Genomic DNA, 20420 nt, shown 5'->3' on the forward strand with positions numbered 1-20420 from the left:
CGAAGTGACCTATGAAAGGGAAACAGCATTATTCCACCTTCATCTCACAGGTTTACAGTGTTCCCAATATGCATTTCTTTTATTGGCACGTTGCAATGTGTTACAACAGAAAGTTTCTGCCACAGACTCTACTGTATTTAAGTTGACTTGACACAAATTGGGGCTCCTTGTTAAAGTATAAAATGTGAAAAGTACAAGGAAGAAAATTCATTTCTCTTAGTCATAAATAATACAATTCTTGATATATAAACATTAAAAAGTTCAACAGTATGTTTTAAATATAAACATAACATTTAAAGCAGCAATAAGAATCAACCCTACTCACTAAAAATCAAAAGTTTGTACAATTTTATCATTCCTTTCTTAATCTGTTTTCTTTTCTTTACTTTTCTTTTAATTAAAGATCATCTGTTAATTATATATATATATATATATATATATATATATATATATATATATATATATATATATATATATATATATATATATATATATAAAATGTTATTCTTAAAACTTTCTGTTCAAATAAATTTAAGAATTACACTTTATTGCAGTTTTAATACTACATTAAGATAGACAACCGTTATAAATGTACATAATAATGATGACGTATAAGAAAGGTTTCTTGAGCACTAAATTAGCATATTAGAATGATTTCTAAAGGACGTCATCTGTGCTGACGTTGGTGCAAAAATCAAATAATACTGCAGTAGATAATATATAAATCAGTCAGTAAATTGAAACTATAACCTACACACGTATTTAAAAACTACCGTCTTTCACTAAATAAATAAATAAATAAATAAACAGTGTACACGTGGGCTCCAGGAACGTTGGGAACCACCGGTGTACACGACAAAACCGACAAAGATAAACAAACGATTAGTTATGCCTGATTTAAGTCCCACTAGGTGCGCTTGTTTTCGAAAGATAGGCAGTTGATTACTCTGGCCTGGATGATTAGGCCTGAATGGAGTAACGTTATATGACTTCGGGTTTAGTTTTAACAGCAGCGAACATGTAAGACTGCTAAATCGCAGGTAAATCATTGTATAGTGTTTTGGACATTTCTATCTCATGCTGACATACATTTTGTGTGTTTCTGATTAAGTCTGAGACTGTTGTTTTTATTTGAAGAGTTTGTGTTTGCCCTTGTTTACAGTGTTGGTCAGTGTTTGTGTGTTGAGTGGATTGAATGCTGCTTAAATCCAATGGCTCTAAAATCTTATGGATAATATTTTGATGGAAATGTTTCTTGTTGTGTTTGGTTTCCACGCTTGACTTGTGTCAAAATAAGCGAGGCTTGTGATTAATATCAACAGTGTGTAGGTCGAGAAAACACACCATGACCCTGCTTGCACCTGACCTGATTTAACAGCCTCTTCAGCCATATACTCTGTTATACTTACATGAAGCACTTTATTCATTTTATATGTGGGTGCTGAGACTAAAAAAAAAAAGTTAAATAAAATAAAAGTGAATCAATGCATACATGAGGGAGGTATAATTGATCTCGTAGTAGAGTATGGGTTGTTGGGGTTTTTATAAATAAGAACGTTTATATTTCTGACACTCCATGTATTCTTAAAAACTATTTTTTTGTGAGCAAAGTAATTTACACAAAAGCACAGTTATTATCAAGGCAAAGGTTTTTTGTTTTCTTTGTGTAATTACCATAATAACACAATGTATATGTTACTGACCATATATTAGTAAAACAAGTTTTAGATAGAAAGATAGATAGATTCATTAATTGATTGATTGAAATTCATTCATTTTTGGAAATAAATTAATACTTTCTAATCAGCAAGGATGCCTTAAATTGATCAAAAGACATTGTGTGTGTGTGTGTGTATATGTATATATATATATATATATAGTCCTGAAATGACCATTCAAAGATGCAGTATATAATGTTTGTCTAGTTGAAGAGGCTGAAGTGTGTCATGCTTTTTCTTTCTCAAGTGACTTGATTTCTTCTTCCTTCTTACAAGAAGGAACTAACGTGATGTATGTGACCACCTTCCTGCGTTATATTAGGTAAGTTTACCCCCCCCCCCCCCCCACACACACACACACACAAAAAACACTAGGAAACACTATGTAACATTATACTCCTTATAGACAGCTGCAAGTAAATTTTTGTTACAAATCTTTAAGCATCTAATCAGTATTGTCCTCATTCTTGTAGGCTTGGTGGTAGATGTGTTTCTGCTCGTATGGTTCAGAGGAGGAATCTCTCAGGAGCGGATGCCATTAATGCCCTGCGGCCCTTTTACTTTGCAGTGCACCCTGATTTCTTTGGCCAGCATCCAAGAGAGAGAGTAATAATAATTAAATAATTATTATCATAATTACAAACCCTGAATAGAATTTTTATATACATAAACACATAATGGCAATGCATGATGAAAATATTTGATAAGGTTTTTTTTTTTTTTTTTTTTGCCTTTTCCCTCTACAGAGCAGGTTGTGAATGTTTTAATATTGCTTGGTTTTTTCTTTTCTCTGTTGTAGGAAGTAAATGAAAACTCCCTCAAAAGGCTAAGTGGTTATCTTGAAAATCTTCAGAAGCCTGGGGCAAGATCCCCCAAACCTGCAAACCTCACTTTTTATGTCCGGGACACAAAAGAAAAGGCAGACTCCAGTGGTAGACTGCTAGCCTCAGGTAACACCAGATCACATCTGATTAACACTGTGATTTTTACTCCTAATAATAATAATAATAATAGTTATACTACTAATACGAATACATTAATGAATACAGCTAGACCATCTGACTCGTGCACTATATTCCATGTCACCTAAAGTCATGCAGTAACTTTAATAGTTTAATTGTTATTGTTTTTCCCTGAACAAAAGTCTTTTATCTCATTTTACCAGTATTTTGCCAGAAAAGTTTTTAATCAAGGATGCTTTAAATTGATCAAACATGACAAAATGTTTATGATGTTACAAGAGATTTCTATTTTAAATTAATAATTACTTCATAAAATATCTACAGGTTCTCATGATTGATAATAAAAGAGATTTGTCTAACATTAAATGTGTATATCAGAATGATTTCTAAAGGGTCATGTGACACTGAAGACTGGAGTAATGGTTGCTGAAAATTCAGCTTTGCCACCAAGGGAAAAAATGAATTTTAAAATGAACGAATATTTGAATCTTACCTTTTTTTTGAAACTTGTAAGCAGTAAGCTATATTCTGTTTCTCAATGCATGCTTTTAATGGGATAACCCTACATTTCCCAGGATTCCGTTCAGTGACCTTTACCCTGCAGTCTAAGGATGTTCTGAGCACAGTGTTGGATGTTCTGAGGTCCTGTAGCCTCTCGGTTGAACATATTCAAGATGTGCTCAAGGCTGAGACAGAGAAGAGCTCGACACAACAGCCTGGAACAGCTTTCTATCGGCCCATCAAATGGGACAAGACTTATTACACTTTCACAGGATTCAGGGACCCAGAGCAGGAGTTAGAACAAGCCAGAAGAGTCGAGCCCACACTCAGGTACTGAGAGAAAGAGACTTTTCTTGGCCACCATTTCATATGAATCTTTTCTTTTTTTTTTTTAACTCATGTAACCCATATGAACACCACTGCTTAATGTGTTAGAAATGCTAGACGACATCTCCAGCAGCTGCACAAAAGTTTGGCTAGTATGCAATTCTGTAGGACTGATGTGACACCATGGCTGTATCACAGCGGCCAGAACAAGCCCAGCTGACATTTGTAGTGTCACACCAGCAACCTTGTTTGTGTCTACAATTAGCCTTGTCCTTCTCTACAGAACAAAATGTTCTCAAGCCATTCTCTGTATTTACTGTGATTAATGTCTTCACAATGTGTTTTGTGCCATTTATTAAAAGGAGAAATGTGTACACTGAACCACAGATGACAGAAACCCTTCAGTGGGCCTCACGGCCTGAGATTAAAGCTTTTGCAAATACTAAGGCTGTGGAAATTCAATAAAACCATGGTAAACACATTTAACCCCTTTAAAGCTTACTGTACCTTATTTGATTATTAGCAACATAATAAAAACTGCTGTACTCAATCTATGACATGACTTAGTTTTATTAATAGTTATACTTTTTTAGCATGTAAATTTATTATTTTTTTAGTATAATCACAAAAATCCTTTTTATGAAAAAGAATCAGATATTTATGTAGTAGTATTTCAACATTGAACACTGAACTGAAGCAACTTCGGTTTACTTCAATTATTATTATCAAAATGTGAGTATTAAATATGACGCATCAGGCTTTGGAGGACCTTTTTTTACAATCATCACTGTAACACAGAGCTTTGATCATAAAACTAAGCATTTAAATATCATCTTACTAAGACATTGTTGGGAGATATGGAGTGACATTTTCTGTACTGTCATTAAGATTTCATTGATTTACATTACTAGCTATCACCATTTAAATATCAGCAACTGCAGCAAATTGCATATTTTTGCTCTGTTTGGGCCTCTGAATTTTATTTTATTTTTATTTTTGTATTTTATTATAATTATTATTTAATATGCCAAGCTTTACAGGGTTAAACTATTGTTTGCTGTCATTTTGTGTTTAGTGTTGATATTAGAATTGGCTGAAACTTAACCCGACTGTGGTTTCCTCCTTCAACCATTTGAGATTAGGAACTTTGTGCTTGTAACATCTTAAGAAAGCATTTTGTAATGCGTGTAGGACTATAGTATATATAATATATAAACAAAGGTGTGTTATTTCAGGCATAGTTCATTGGCACTATTTTTTAATAACTGTAGGATATATAATGTTTCATTTAACGCATTATGTGAAACATTGTTTCTTTTTGTCTTTATATTCAGTTTATGGCTGAGAAACAATGAGTCGGAGGCCACAAAGAAACAGAATGCCAGTCTTCCACGGCGTGAGGAGCTGAAAAGACTGAAAAGAGAGTTGATTCAGAAAACTTGGTTTGTTGGATATCAGGTCAGCTCTAACTCTTACTTTATGCTCTTATGTTCTGTAAAATCTTATATTTGGCATTAATTAATTATTTAGATTGTCATATTGCATATTATAATATATTAAAACAGAAAATTTCACAGTATTTTACTATAATTTTTATCAAATGTAAATACCAACTCCATACTTTTGAATGGTACTGTATTACTGCTTATGTTCAGTTATTGTGTCCTGTTGTAAAGTAAATGTTAACTTTGATTGTGTGGTTCTCTGTCCTGTAGGTGGCAGCGCAAATGGGGAGTTGCACACAAATGCTGTCAGCTGCAGAGTCTGGGTCGTCTCTCCACACAAAGCCCTGAGGCTCTGCACATCCTGAGAGGTAACCATGAAAATAGGATTCATGAGATGGCTTTAATGTTCATGTGTGCACAAAAGTTTAATCTCTTTTTTTTATTTTCCAAAACAGGTCACGTAATCGTTTTTACTGACCAGTCAGGGATGAATGCCTCAGGGCATGTTATGTTAGGAACAATGGATGTCCACCATCAATGGACAAAGGTACAGCTTATTTATTAAACCAGTCTTACGGTATTCCCAACCGTATTTTTAACATAAACAAACATGATCGCAAACATTTGTGCTTAGATGCTTGCGTGTGTGTTTGTTCAGCTCTTTTGAAAGTTTGCCGAGTTACAGAAGCCTGTTCCAGCAGTCGGACTGGCTGAAGGAGCGCATCAGTCACCTTTTGGGAGGGATTCAGGTGATCCACATCGAGCGGATGGGTCCAGCTCTGCCTCTGGAGGAACATTACAGTACCCTCCACACTTTCCACAAGAGACTGTTGCCTCAGCGCCTCTCCCTGCACCCCCGCAGCATGCAAGGCCTCACAATGAGCTTGGAAAAGTAAATACTCGTATACTTCAATTCCAGCCATTTGTTTGTGTGTGTGGTCTGTGTTTATGACCTTCAAGAATGTGAAAGTGACGTGACATTCAGCCAAGTATGGTGACCCATACTCAGAATTCATGCTCTGCTTTTCACCCATCCAAAGGGCACACACACAGAGCAGTGAACACACACACACTGTGAACACACACCCGGAGCAGTGGGCAGCCATTTATGCTGCGGCGCCCTGCTCAAGGGCACCTAAGTTGTGTTATTGCCAGCCCGAGATTCAAACCCACAACCGTAGGGTTAGGAGTCAAACTCTCTAACCACTATGCCGCGACTTCCCACGTTGTGTGAGGCAAGGTCCTCAGAAATTGAGTCTCAATACTAGGCTTGAATAGTGCATATGCTCAGGCTAAGCTCTTTGGAAAAACACAAGCTTAAAGTTCAAATCAAATCAAGTCACAAAGTAAATTAATTCTTGCATCAGATTGTTGGCTCAGGAAATAGTTTTTCCCCCCTCTGAACATATTTTCTTTTCTTATGACATATTTAAACAATAGAAAAAAAATTATACGACGTTCCCTATTGTTCAAAATGTTGGGGTTGGTAAGAAATCTTTTATGCTCAGCATTTGATGATTTATTAATATTGTGTAGTAATATTGTGAAATATTATTACAATTGTTAACTCTTTTCAGTTGTAATATTTTCTGGGATGTTAAAGCTGAATTTTGAGCAGCCATAAATCAAATGCTATGGATAAAATCTAACTACCATAACTATAACATTATGTGGCCAAAACACCTTTTCTCCAATGAATCCACTTCAAAATACAATATTAAAAAAAATAAAAAATAACTGACTAACTGTATAACTTTAACAGAAAATAACTGTAGTGTGTGCATAGAACAAACAGACCATACCAACTGTTGTTGTAGATGCCAATATAGTATCAGTGGAGTTATCACCGATATCTTGATGTGAACATGCCCTTAGAGTGCAGCATGACATACCAATAAATTATGCACTGTAGCTTTAAATGGATTGCTGTGGAAATGTTCTTTTTGTAACAGATAGCATTCCACTAAAAAGACGAGATAAACATAAAAATGAAGCACAAGAGAGACTGTACTGGACTGTTAACAACAGACTGTAGCTGACTATTCCTGTGGTTCCATGTGTTCCATTCATTTCTGTCGTATCTCTGACTGATATATCCTCACTGTTCACTTGCAAGTCTTTGTGCTGCTTAATGTCCCGGCAATCATTGTTTTTTCTATTCTGTTCTGTTGCCATAGTGACCGCTCCACCCCCTGCCTGCATGAGATGGGCCACTTCATCATCCCAACTCTGTGTGACACCCTCCAGCTGCAGAACTTCCTCCAGAGCCAGGCCCAGGAGGCCCGGAAACGCATGCGGCGCAAAGACAAGTGAGTGCTTGACCTATCATTGCACATAAACATGAAATCAGAATAGACCATTTGTCTTGTGTCTGGTCTTATTGTGCATGATTCATCAGTATATTATTATAAAGACCAAATGTTTGTTTTCATAAATCAAAATGTAATGCTTCTATTTCGCTGGATGTAATAATGTAACCAGGGCTATGTGTGAGGGCAGGAAAAACAACATTAACCATAATTACTGCCTTAAGATTCATAATTTTTGGTTGCACCCTACATTATTTACCACTGAATATTCTGTTACACCTAAAGAAAGGAACAATTCAATTGAAATATTCATCAATAATTTAGCCTAGTATAAAGGTTATTTTTAGCCAATAGAATTATTGTCTTTGAATTTGCACTTCTATTGTTTGTTTCAAAGTTTAGGGTCAGTACATTTATTTTGTGTATTCTTATATATATATATATATATATATATATATATATATATATATATATATATATATATATATATATATATATATATATATTGGTTAAGGTTTTTATTCAGCAAAGATACATTAAATTGAACAAAAGTGACAGAAAAGACTTTTGCAATTTTAGGAACGTTTTCTGTTTCAAATAAATGCTGTTCTTTTGAACTTTCTGTTCATTAAATATTAAGCAGTACACACTGATATTAATAAGAAATGTGTCTCCTTTCTTCTGCCTTGTTTCCATGGTTTTTGATTTAATTATCTCCACACCTGTTTCAGTTCCCCCCAAATTAAGTTTCTATTACCGTAATTCCTCAAATAAAAGCCGGGGCCTTTATTTACATGACCTGCAGAAGGTAACAGGCTTTGGTTTGAAGCAGGCTTTTATTAGAGGCAGGCCTTTATTTATAATTCCATCTGTTTGATAAGTAATTGTTTTAAATAACCCCTTTTTAAATTAAAAGTGATAGCGTTCCTGTGGACAGAGATCATAACATTAGCACAGAATCAGTTCAGAATCAATCACCAAAAGAATCAGTTCGGTTCAGACGCGCTCTGTGTCAGTCTGCTTCACACTGAATCACGCATGCGCAGTATCATCAGCTCCTCAGTTCTCGAATCGGACGCATCCGACAGAAACGCTTCTCAGTTCAGTGTACTGGTGATCTGAAAACCGATGCAACCGGTTCTTGACTCGAGAACGAGAAACGCTCCGGCAGTGGGTGTGTACATTCGTTATCTGGCTCTGCTGCACACATTTTTCCCTGGCCTTTATTTAAGACCGACCTTCATTTGTCAGTGTTGACCACGCCCCCGGCCACTATAAGAGGCCTACCTTTTTTTTATTTGAGGAATTACGGTACTTAAGTCTATGTTCCCTTATGTTCTTTTGTCTGCTTTGCATCATTTGGATTTGTGTTTGGTTGTGCCTATTCTCTCCTGTGGATTATTAAAAGAGCTCTTTGGTTGTACTCCTTTGTCGTGCGCTTTGCTTTACACAACAACATGTGATGAATAAGCAGACCCCCAAAGTGAGTAATTTTGCAGCGTTTTTTCTTTTTGTTTGTGTTGTTTCTTTCAACCCTCTCCCGGAATGGACCTGCCTGCAGTCCAGCTGCTTTGCCTGGAACAGCAAGACCATCTGCTGGAAGACCACACCAGGGACTTTATCGATCTTAATTGATCTAGCGCTGTGCTTTCTACATCACCAGCCTGAGCGAGCAGTGTAAGTCACACCTGCCAGCGGACGGTCCCAAGGAGAATTTCACTGCTTTCGTGGAGTGGGTGCTGGAGAGAAATGGACTGTATTTCTCCGTCTGCCCCGCCGATGAGGACATCTCCAGCCGCACTCATGAACCAGAGGCCAGCCAGTCATCATCCCGCGGCACGGAGCATATGCCCGAGCCTGCTGCGGTTAAAGAGCCAGCGCCATTTAAAGTGAAAGAGCCAATCATCGCCCCAAAGCTAGGACTCGAAAGTGCAACTGACCAAGTGTGTGAGCCAACAACACTGTGCATCGTGGGAATACTGGTGGAGATTGAGGGCTCCGTCCAGCCCTGAATCTCCTGCATCTGCACTGGTTCCGTCTAGCCCTGAATCTCCTGTGTCTTTGCTGGTTCTGCCCAGCTCAAGTCCTCCTGTGTTCCCTCCCAGTCTCCCTCTCACACCTCCTCTTAAACCAGCCAGTTCCCCAGCTTTATCTCCATTGGTACCTGTCAGTCCCTCAGCTCACCCTCAGTCAGCACCATCTGGGTGCTCTGATCTGCCTCGGGACTTCCATTCTCGAGCTCCACTTTGACCTCTCTACTTCCAGCCGACGAGTCCTGGACTCCACCTCGGTCCTTGAACCCATCGGCTCCACCATGGCCCATCATCCCACCAGCTCCACCAGGCTCCCTGATCCCTCCAGCTCCGTCTTGGTCAGTCATCGACCATCTGCTGCCTTGGGACTCCACTCTTTTGGCTTCACCTCGTCACTCCATCCCTCTGGCTCTGTCTGGCCCCTCCTTCCCTCCGGCTCCACCTCCATCCTCAGTTGCTCCGTAGTCTTCTGGAGCCTCGCAGCCACCTCGGTCGCCTGAGCCTTCTGCTCCACCTTGGCCCTCTGGATCCTCGGTGTCACCCTGGCTCTGTGGCTGTTCTGCTCCGTCCAGGGATCTTACTCCACCTGCGTCATTTCCTTCAGTCGGCCCCTTGCTGTTGTTGGCCCTATCTCCTCCCTGGCTCCTCCTTCCATCTACTTCATCCTATGAACTATGCCATTTCCCATTGCCTACCCCTTGCCTGCTCCATGCCTGTCTCCTGAACCCCCACCCTCCCGGGAGGGGGCGAACTGTCACATATATGATCTGTTTTAGTTTAGTTTTCCGTGTTTCCATTCTCCTTCCTTTTTTCCATGTTTTTTTATTTAATTGGCTCTACACCTGTTTCAGTTCTCCCAATTAAGTTTCCGTTACTTAAAGGGTTAGTTCACCCAAAAATGAAAATTATGTCATTAATGACTCACACTCATGTCGTTCCAAACCCGTAAGACCTCCGTTCATCTTCGCAACACAGTTTAAGATATTTTAGATTTAGTCCGAGAGCTTTCTGTCCCTCCATTGAAAATGTATGTACAGTATACTGTCCATGTCCAGAAAGGTAAGAAAAACATAATCAAAGTAGTCCATGTGACATCAGAGGGTCAGTTTAGAATTTGTAGTATTGAAAATACATTTTTGTCCAAAAATAACAAAAGATTCCGACTTTATTCAGCATTGTCTTCTCTTCCGGGTCTGTTGTGAGCGCGTTCACAACACTGCAGTGACGCTGCTGATGTATGATGCTGCTGACATGTTATCTTTGTTATTGGTTCAAGAAGAACCAGTTACATCGAGTGATTTGTTCGCAAACCGGAAATAACTAAACTGCAGTGTTTTTGAACTCCCTCACAACAGACACGGAAGAGAAGACAATGCTGAATAAAGTCGTTATTTTTGGACCAAAATGTAGTTTCGATGCTTCAACAAATTCTATCACATGGATTACTTTGATGTTTTTATTACCTTTCTGGACATGGACCGTATACCGTACACACATTTTCAATGGAGGGACAGAAAGCTCTAGGACTAAATTTAAAATATCTTGAAAAAAGTGAAAGTTGTGACATTTGCCAAGTATGGTTACCCATACTCGGAACTGGTGCTCTGCATTTAACCCATCCAAGTGCACACACACAGCAGTGAAAAGTGCACCATGAACACACCCCAGAGCAGTGGGCAGCTTTGCACAACAACACGTGACAGAATGATTTTATGTGACATTGAAGACTGGAGTAATGATCGTCTTTAATTACAATTGAAAATATTCCCTTCTATGCAGGTTGGAGGCAGAGGAAGAAGACATAATTTTGTGTTGTCTGCAGGATTTGTCTCTGCACAGTCTGTCTAAAGAGCCCAGTGTGTCGAGCAGTCAGATGATCCCCTGCTGTAGGCGTCTGATGGAGGAGAGATCCCCGCAGATGCAGGGCCTTCATCTTTACATCTCTCACTTCTATTCAGTCATGCAGGATGGGGATCTGTGTATTCCCTGGGACTGGAAGGGCTGAAACAGTCTGAACTCTATTCGGACTTCATTACTATGCCTCTCAGGCTCAGGTGTTGTCAGAATTTTTTGAAGGGTTTGGCCTAGTTTATAGGCATAATCATAAATGCACTTTGGTACTAAAATACTAAAAGATATTGTTGTGCTTCTGAGGCAGTGGGCCCCAGTCATGTGATGTTATAACTTGGCATAGAATGTTTGATGTATATTTGCACTGCCAAACCATACACATCGACCATGTCACAATCTACTATAAAAATATAGCTTTTACTGTCACTAGTCACGAGTACCAGCAAAATTAGCCATCAACCTGTCCATACATAACATGCAACTTTTGGTTTTTTAAATGCACACCTTCGGTTGGTTCTGATTTTAAGTGTGGTGTTGGAATCATGCTCCATATGAGTGACTGAGTCTTCTTTATCATTTCAAAACCCCAGTATTCCCAACTGACAGGAGACAAACACATTTACTAACTTTAATACTATCTGCCAAAATCTAAAAAGCACTGTCAATATTCAGATGTGTTTGGGCAAACGATTTTGTCTAAAGCTGAGTATATCCAAATATTAAGAAATGGTAAAGTGTTCTCTTCAGATGTAGTGTATGTACATTATCAGTCCTAAATGCTGTAATATTGTCTGTCTTGAGATGTAGTGTACAGTGTATTCATGTTGTTTGCTGCTATTGTGTTTCAAAGGTTTATACTGTGATATCTGTACGTATGATAAATATGGAACTATGTAAACACAAAATTTAAACAATGGTTCATATGTTACCAGTCACTATTGTATACATTGTTAATATGCACCTTTTTGGTTAGCAAGTTTTGCCATTGTCATCTTGACAGACAAATCCACGAATTTTCCACTCTAACAGGTATGAATAAATTATAATATAATGATACTAATTCAGTTGTTTGATATGAATCTGTATAGTACTACTATTATATTATCACATAATTTATAGTAGATAAATGCTTTCCCAAATTTGCACACTACTGTATGATCCATAGTTAGAATAGCTAGGAAGGCTATTTTAAAGGAAGGCTCAGTGTAATTACAATAATGATGACATCAGTGTCATGCGGTCACTTATTACAGAACATGTAACTCATTTTTTTATATGCAAGCAGATGCCTAGTGTGTAGTCTTTTCTGTCTCTATCAGTTTTTACTTATTAGTGAGCTGTCATAGCACTACATAACATAACACATAGCACTCTGATGTTGACAAAGAGTTTCTTATGTATTGAATAGATTCAAACAAATTATTGCAGAGTCAAAAGCTTCAATACCCTCTATAATCAGTACAGTTTACCCAAAAATGAAAATTCTTTAATCATTTACTCGTGTCGTTAAATGACATAAAATTTGAATTTAATTGAAATGTCTGAGCCACTCTCTAACAACGCAGGCTGTATGTATATATATGTATGTATATGTATGTATATATATATATATATATATATATATATATATATATATATATATATATATGTGTATATATATGTATGTATGTATATATATATATATATATATATATATATATATATATATATATATATATATATGTATGTATGTATATATATATATATATATATATATATATGTATGTATGTATATATATATATATATATATATATATATATTACTGTGCTAAAGTATTAGGCAACTAGTATTTTCACCAACAAAAAATTATTTAAAGTTAGTTATTTCTATGATTTGCTGTTGTGTGTCAGTAGTAAACATCAGTTTACATTTCCAGACATTATTTTTGCCATTAACTGTAATAATCCAGTGAGATTTTTGTTTGCACAAGGAGTCTGACAACAGCCAGTGCTCCACACAGAGATCTGATCTCATCATCATCAGTCTGTCTGGAATAACATGAAGAAACAGAACAAACTGAGACAGACTAAATCCAGAAGAACTGTGGCAATGTCTCCAAAACGCTTCAAGAAACCTGCAAAGCTACAGAACTGTGCGAAGTTTTTAGGCACTTGTGTAGAAATGCCGTCAAAAATAATGCCATAAATAGATTTTATTAATTAACTAAATTAAGTCAACATTTGGTGTGACCACGCAATGCATTAAAAAAGCTTTTGTCCAAGGTGGACTTGCGCATTGTTTTTTCAGGTATACTGTTTTTATTAAATAAATGCAGTTTTGGTGAGTTCAAGAGACTCAAAAACATTTTTTTTTTTTTAAATGCCAATTATTTCAAACTTTGACTTGTAGCGCAAATGTCCTATAATGCATCTCAAAGCTGAACTTACAGGCACCCTCACATTTTTGGAGCATTATCTCAGCCCTGAACAACTGAACGTAAATTATCTCTTTTACCTGTGAGTCTGTTCATGCTCTGAACGTCCCACCCACCCCCAACCCCTCTACTGTCTGTTTTTAGACAGATTTACTCAAGGAAGATTGAGACAGAGGCTATCAGCAACCAGGACACAGACCAGTCAGACGTCTTTGCTTCCCCGTGGGCATGGAGGATTTTCTTGTTCTTCTCATTTTAGTCAAAAACGCTGCCTGAAGTCTAAAATAAATTTTCATTCAATTCTCGAATTGAATGATTTAGGTTACACTATAAACTAAAAGTGCCTATTTGGTCTCCTGAACAGCAGTCAGACCATGAAAAATGATATCCATTCACAGAAATAAGACTGATCAGACATGCAATTAGCATATGTTGTCATGTTGAAAATTTGAATGTTGCCATGTTTACTCTTATCTCACTCGTAAGAGTGTGCCAAATGGTCATTTTCAGATAAAACTTGAATGATGATCCATTTTGGAACAGAAAGGAAAAAAGAAATCAGTAATTAAATGTCTAAGCTGTGTTTGTATCCAACCAGAACCCAATGTGTTTTATGGGTTTATGACACTATTCAGATTTGTCATTTCAAGATTATGTTTGACATCTTCATATACATCCACATCCCATTTTCTAATGGTAATAAATGGATCAGCTACAGGAACAAAGCCCTTAGAATACAGGAGGAACTTTAAAGAAAAGTAGAGAACAAAAATATCTTCTCTAAAGAATCAACAAACCAAGACTATTCTACTGCTATAAATCTATTTAATTGTGTCAACATTCACATTTAGCAGCTATGGATATACTTACTTTTAATACTTGAAATAACTATTGATTTATTTTGCATCATGCATCATGCAACATTTTTCCAAGAACACCTTCATACTTCTTCGCTGCATCTTTATATCTTAGTTTACAACCTGTAAGTGAGTGAAAGATATTCTGTGGTTTTCTCTATTTATCTATTCCAATCAATTATTTTATATGTATGACCATCAAAGGGAAATAGTAAATACACCAAGAAAAAAGGATGATCTTTAGGTTTGATTGATACCAGTTCTCATAATGACATTTTAACAGATCTTAGAAGTTAGCACTGATCCTACAGAATGTAACATCAGTGGACTTAAATTTAACCCACAATCCATCTCCGAATCTGTACAGATTCTCGCTGGATTGTGACCCTAACCCTGACCCTAAAATGTCAATGAATGTTTTCTAAGGTTTTTGTATTCACTGCCATTACTTTGTCCTATAAATGGCGGATGAGTGGAAAAGTTGCATGAACAAAACATTATTATATGCAGTAATATATTTTTGCCATCATTCCATGTATTTTCCGCAGTGTGTATCTCATAACAATTAAAGTCAAAGCTATCATAAAGACATTCACAAGCTAAACAAGAGACTAATTATCAATTAGTCTGGACAACAGTGATACGACAAAGTACAACAGGGCAAGACTCTTTGTTGAGTGAGTGGATATTATTGTAATCCTGTGATTAAGGCAGGCCTGCAGGAAACCCCTGCAGATAACCAGTCTATCAACTGCATTGTTGAGGTTTAAGCTCATAAAGCGGATCAAAAATGGACAATCACATACAGAGAGCTTAATTCGGGCCACATCCCAGTTAATAAAAATATGTTCTAAGAAATTTTTAATCACTTAACCCCATGTCGTTCAAACCCATAAAAGCTTTGTTTGTCTTCAGAAAACAAGTTAAGATATTTTGGATGAAAACTGGGAGGCTTGTGACTGTTCCATAGACTGCCAAGTAGATAACATTGTCAAGGTCCAGAAAAGTATGAAAGACATCGTCAGAATCGTACATCTGCCATCAGTGGTTCAACCGTAACATTATAAAGTGACGACAATACTTTTTGTATGCAAATAAAACAAAAATAACAACTTTATTCAACAATTTGTCTCCTCTGTGTCTCTCCGCATCACCATAATGCCATTTTGGAGAGAACGCAAGCTGTGTATGCTCTTCTGTGTTAGCCGCGACACAAGAATACGTTTTCTACGTGCATTTATGCTTTGATTTGAACTAAAACAGTGCATCTGTGAGGTGTGGCCGAAACAGAAGAGCTTCTGCTGCCTGCTCCAAAAATGTTTAATAGTTTAACTTTGCAGTCAATAGGACAGTCACAAGCCTCTTGGTTTTCATCCAAAATATCTTAAATTGTGTACCCAAGACGCTTTTACAGGTTTGGAATGATATGGAGGTAAGTAATTAATGATTACATATTAATTTTGGGGTGGAGTTACCCTTTAACTTAACATTCACTTGCAAACATTATGAGAAAGGTACTTTTGAATGTTCTCTGAGTGTTTCGAAATCAAGTAGTAACATTTAAACTAAAATGTTCCAGGGGAAAAAAAAAAAATGTTTCATGAATGATGTATAAATAATGCTTTTGTGCAAAGGTTTGAGAACATTATAAAAGACCAGCTAACTTTGAACAAACTTTCTATTTTAAGGGAATGTTTGTTCAGAACTTTCAGAGAACCTTGGCAAAACATTAGCCAAAGTTATGACGTTCCCTGATAGCTGGGATCACACTAGTCACAATCAAGTAATTCAGCCACAAAGGAACATTCACTTTTGCTCACAAAGTTAGGAGTTTAATAAACTCATTATTATTATTATGAGTTGATTATGAGTGACAGTTAAAAGGACTTGCTACTTCCCGGGTCTGAGAAAGAATCAGCGCCTGCTTCGTTATGTACACAGATCCACTCTCACACGTACACATAACCCTTGTCCACATTGCCTGTGGTCATTTCCACAATGTGACATGACCCTTCCTTGCTTTACTTGGTTTTGCTGAGCCTCTGCCCTCACCCAACCCCCGTTCCGGCTTTTTCCTCATGTAGATCAATGGATTGTCCTTGGGATGGCCAGAGCTCTGCAGCTGAGTGTGGGCAGTCTCTACTGCCCCTAATCCCAGCCATAATAATGGGGTCAAAGGGTTCCTCCCAAAGCTCTGTCTTTCAGCTTGGCATCCCACTGCTTTATTGGGCAGCCTGCATCTGGAGCCTAAGCCCCACTGAGAAGCTTCCTCCCTTGTCACAAGAGCCAATGCAGCACCCCATCCTAAATGCCCATAAATGCTCACAAAGGCAGTCCTACATGTGGTAGCTATCTATTACAGGAGGGGCCCTCAGGAGGGGTAGCATTGATTACAAAAAGGTTAAGATTGATTTCATAGGTTCAGGTGTGGCGGGAAATTAGCATGTGCTGTCGAATGATGATGGCTGGGAGAATTCATGAGAAATAATGATAGAACGAATGGCATACAAAGGGACCTGTATGTCCTAGAACATGCTTTTTTGTCTTATGCACACCCTCGGCCCCATCAATAATGCTCAATCATCCCGTAATTGACACCAAGCCAGATTTGTATTCCTTTCAAAGAACACTTTATTCAGTATAATTTAGTGTAATCAGTATAAAGCATATTTTCCTCAAAAAGGAGCTGGGCAATCATGGAATGCATCATTTGTCTTTATTTAAATTGAATGGCAGCCCCAGTATTGAATTGTGATTTCTGTTTCACATCTAATCAATCAATAAACACACAAAAACCGAATAATAATAATAATACAAATTAATTATAATAATAAAATAATCATTTAAATATGGATAAATACAATACAATAAAATAAAAACAAGCCTTCAGATTAACCAGATAAATTTGACCCATAATAATTAGTCAGTAAATATTTAGGTAAGAAACAACCAACATTTTTTAAAGCCAAGGAGCAAGACATATGGGATGAAAATCTAATATAGGATGACAAACATGACTGCAATTGAATAAAGATATTTCGACAGTCAAGCATAAAGCTTTGGGCTTTCTGTTGTTTCTTGAAAACGAAATATAAATCCTAAATATGACATTATAATGTCTCATTGAGCACTATATTCTACATTCAGGTAATAAATACATAAATAAATAATTGATCCTTGCCGATTTGTACTACTTTAATAGTCAATACCTGCCCGACCCCGCCCCCTCGCTACATAAACCACGCCCCTTCGGAGTGTTTTCAGGCGGAAGTGTGCTCTAGGTTTACTTAGGATGGACGCGTTTGTTTGATGGTCACGCGCTGCAGAATTGTTGTCCGCGCGAGCGTCATTCCCGATGAAAAGGAGTGCGGATTGAAGAGGCGCGCGGAGAGAGCTTTTGTTATGTGAACATGGCCAGCTGAAAGCTCTGGATCTAGTGGAAACGAAAGGTTGGAATGGTTGCCTTATACCTCTCGCCAAAGTGTTACTGTAACTGGACTGAAGGAAGTTAAAGGGGCTTTTCAGCTTCACCACAGTAACAGAATATTGAGGGGCGCTGCGTGCTAACGAGCTACATGGGACATACTTTGAATTATTTAATTGCGGCTCGCGCAAGCGCGTTTTGAGAATAATGATGCGCAGATGGTAGACTAAAGCGCGTTCATGGAAAACGGACACATTTGCGTTTGGGAAGGTAAAAACTGACACTGTATCGAGCGCATTTGGCCCCTCTCGTCATGCGGCGGTGGGGGAGGATCGGAGCAGGGACCTTGCAGCGGATTTCATGTTTCGCAACAATGTTAATGCCCCATACCGAGGGATTATAAGGCCTCAAAATGACACTTGGTTTACTAATGTGCACTCGAGAAGTTGCGTATAGAGTTTGTCCTGCGAATTTCTATCGATAATAACCAAAGCTGAAAGCCCAATTCAGTCGAAAGTCATTAAACGGGACTGTATATATCAAGTATCAATTGAATAGCATCCAGCACAGCATGCCAAGTCTATGATCTGTATTGCTTGCTTGAGTTGGACAGGGTATCATTTCGGAAGCTTTTGTGTATCTTAACGCGTCTTTATGTGTGAAGTTATTTTGTGGTCCTCTGCGCAAATGGCGTCTTTCCCAGACTCCGACCTGCAAACATGTCCGCTGTGCAAGGAGCTGTGCGGCTTCTCTGCTCCGATCTCCTCCAATTCATCTACCTCCTCCTCGTCCTCCCAGACCTCCAGCTCCTCATCTACCTCATCCACCAGGAGACTGCACGTCCTGCCCTGTCTCCACGCCTTCTGCAGGCAATGCCTAGAGGGCCACAGGAGCCCAGGTGATCCGCTGAAGCTCAGATGCCCCACATGCGACCAAAAAGTGTCTCTGTCGGAATCCGGCGTGGACGCATTGCCTTCCTCCAACTTTCTCTTCAGTGACCTGCTGGATGTGGTGGTCTCTGCTGAGGAACAGGGCAAGAACGGCCGGTCTTCATCGGTGGTCCATCACGGCGGTCTTCTGAGACCCCAGCATCTGTCAGACCCTCAGTGCAGCTCTTGTGATGAGGGCAACCCCGCTGCTTCCCACTGCCTGGACTGCCAGGAGTATCTGTGTGATAACTGCGTCAGGGCTCACCAGAGGGTCCGACTCACCAAAGACCACTTCATCGAGGGGCTTCTGGAGAGCTTACACCTGGCCAACCGCACCAACAACTCCAACACCCCCATCAACATCTCCCAGTCCTTCCACAACAGCTTCTCCATGCTGAATGTTTTCCAGGAGAGGATGGACTTCTGCCAGCACCATGATGATGAGGTGAGTTTCGTTTACCAATGATTATTTTTTTGTTTGGTGCATTTTATAATTATTTTGTGTAGTGGTTTAAAGATTTGAGATGGCTGCTGAAGGGCTCAAGGTTCAAACCTCATATCAAAACCGTTACTATTGTATCCACACTTTGACTGCAACTATAATAAGTATACTGTACATAACATTACTATGGATTGCACCATCTGCTAAGTGCTACCATCATTTACTGTCAGACCTACAAAAAAGATGTCACTGCACAGATTTGTCTTCAATTTCTATTGTGAGTATGAGTCTGTTTTGTGGTGCTTATTGTTAAGAATTAATGCTATAAATTATTATAGAGATCTACCATTGTTGTTGTTTACCACAGATAATAAATTACATTATGGACTTAAAATTTAATTGTATTTTTTAAATATTATAATTTCTGCTTTTAGTCTGTAGTAATTAGTTATATGAGAAAAACAGTTATGTATTTAACATGTTATGTATTTTAAATTATTCGTTTATTTTTTTTATCATTTTTATAATTATGCTACTATATTATTTTTCTCCTCTAAATGGTCTCAGATTTATGAGTAAGGTTTAAAAAAACCAAAAACCACGAGTACTGAAGTACACAATTGTGAATATAGCTGCAAACACTGATCATCTCTATTGATGTTACTTCAAATTATCTCTTTTTGATAACGGCTTGTGTCATTTCAAAGAATTCCTGACTGTGCATCTGTTTGAGGGTTTTAAATAACAGGCATTTTTCCTGTTCTTTTCCTGTTGGAAGTTAGTCTGTCAGACTTTGATCACCCTGTCATGATGCTTTCTAGAAATCAGCACATTCTATTTTTTATTTTTTTTCTAGCCAGTGTTATGGATTCCAGTGCAATATGCAGGGCAGCTGTGTGTAGAATGGCTTCAGCCATCCATATGTTTTCTAGATTGATGTGAGAGCTTTCACTGCTGCTTCAGAAGTTTTTTTTCCCCTCCAGGTCTTTATCTGGGGCATGGTGTTCTCACTTTGAGCAATGTTGTTGCCCAGTGTTGCATGAACATCACAGGCCTATAGTATATAAATTCTTATTGTGTTTGTACCTGTGGTCTTTGCACTGAGTTTCATGTAGGCACAGACAAGCCTTATTGTTTAGCCAGTGGAATACTACTGCTGTCAACAATAATTTACTGAGAAACATCTCAAGTTACCATTTCTGAACAAG

The 20420-nt window shown here is 38.0% G+C and overlaps 1 protein-coding gene and 1 pseudogene across 1 annotated transcript in view; both read left to right on the forward strand.

The window, feature by feature from the left end:
* The first annotated feature begins 931 nt into the window (after positions 1-931).
* On the forward strand, positions 932-12203 carry LOC113060103 (T-cell activation inhibitor, mitochondrial-like; annotated as a pseudogene).
* Positions 12204-17671: 5468 nt separating this feature from the next.
* Positions 17672-20420, forward strand: part of LOC113060104 (E3 ubiquitin-protein ligase TRIM71) — a 36922-nt gene continuing 34173 nt past the window's right edge. The window contains exon 1 of the mRNA XM_026228932.1: positions 17672-19215. Coding sequence (XP_026084717.1) covers positions 18496-19215 — 720 coding nt within the window. The 5' untranslated portion in view covers positions 17672-18495. The remainder of the gene's footprint in view (positions 19216-20420) is intronic.

Source organism: Carassius auratus, chromosome 41 (assembly GCF_003368295.1).
Source record: "Carassius auratus strain Wakin chromosome 41, ASM336829v1, whole genome shotgun sequence".
Lineage (NCBI taxonomy): Eukaryota > Metazoa > Chordata > Actinopteri > Cypriniformes > Cyprinidae > Carassius > Carassius auratus.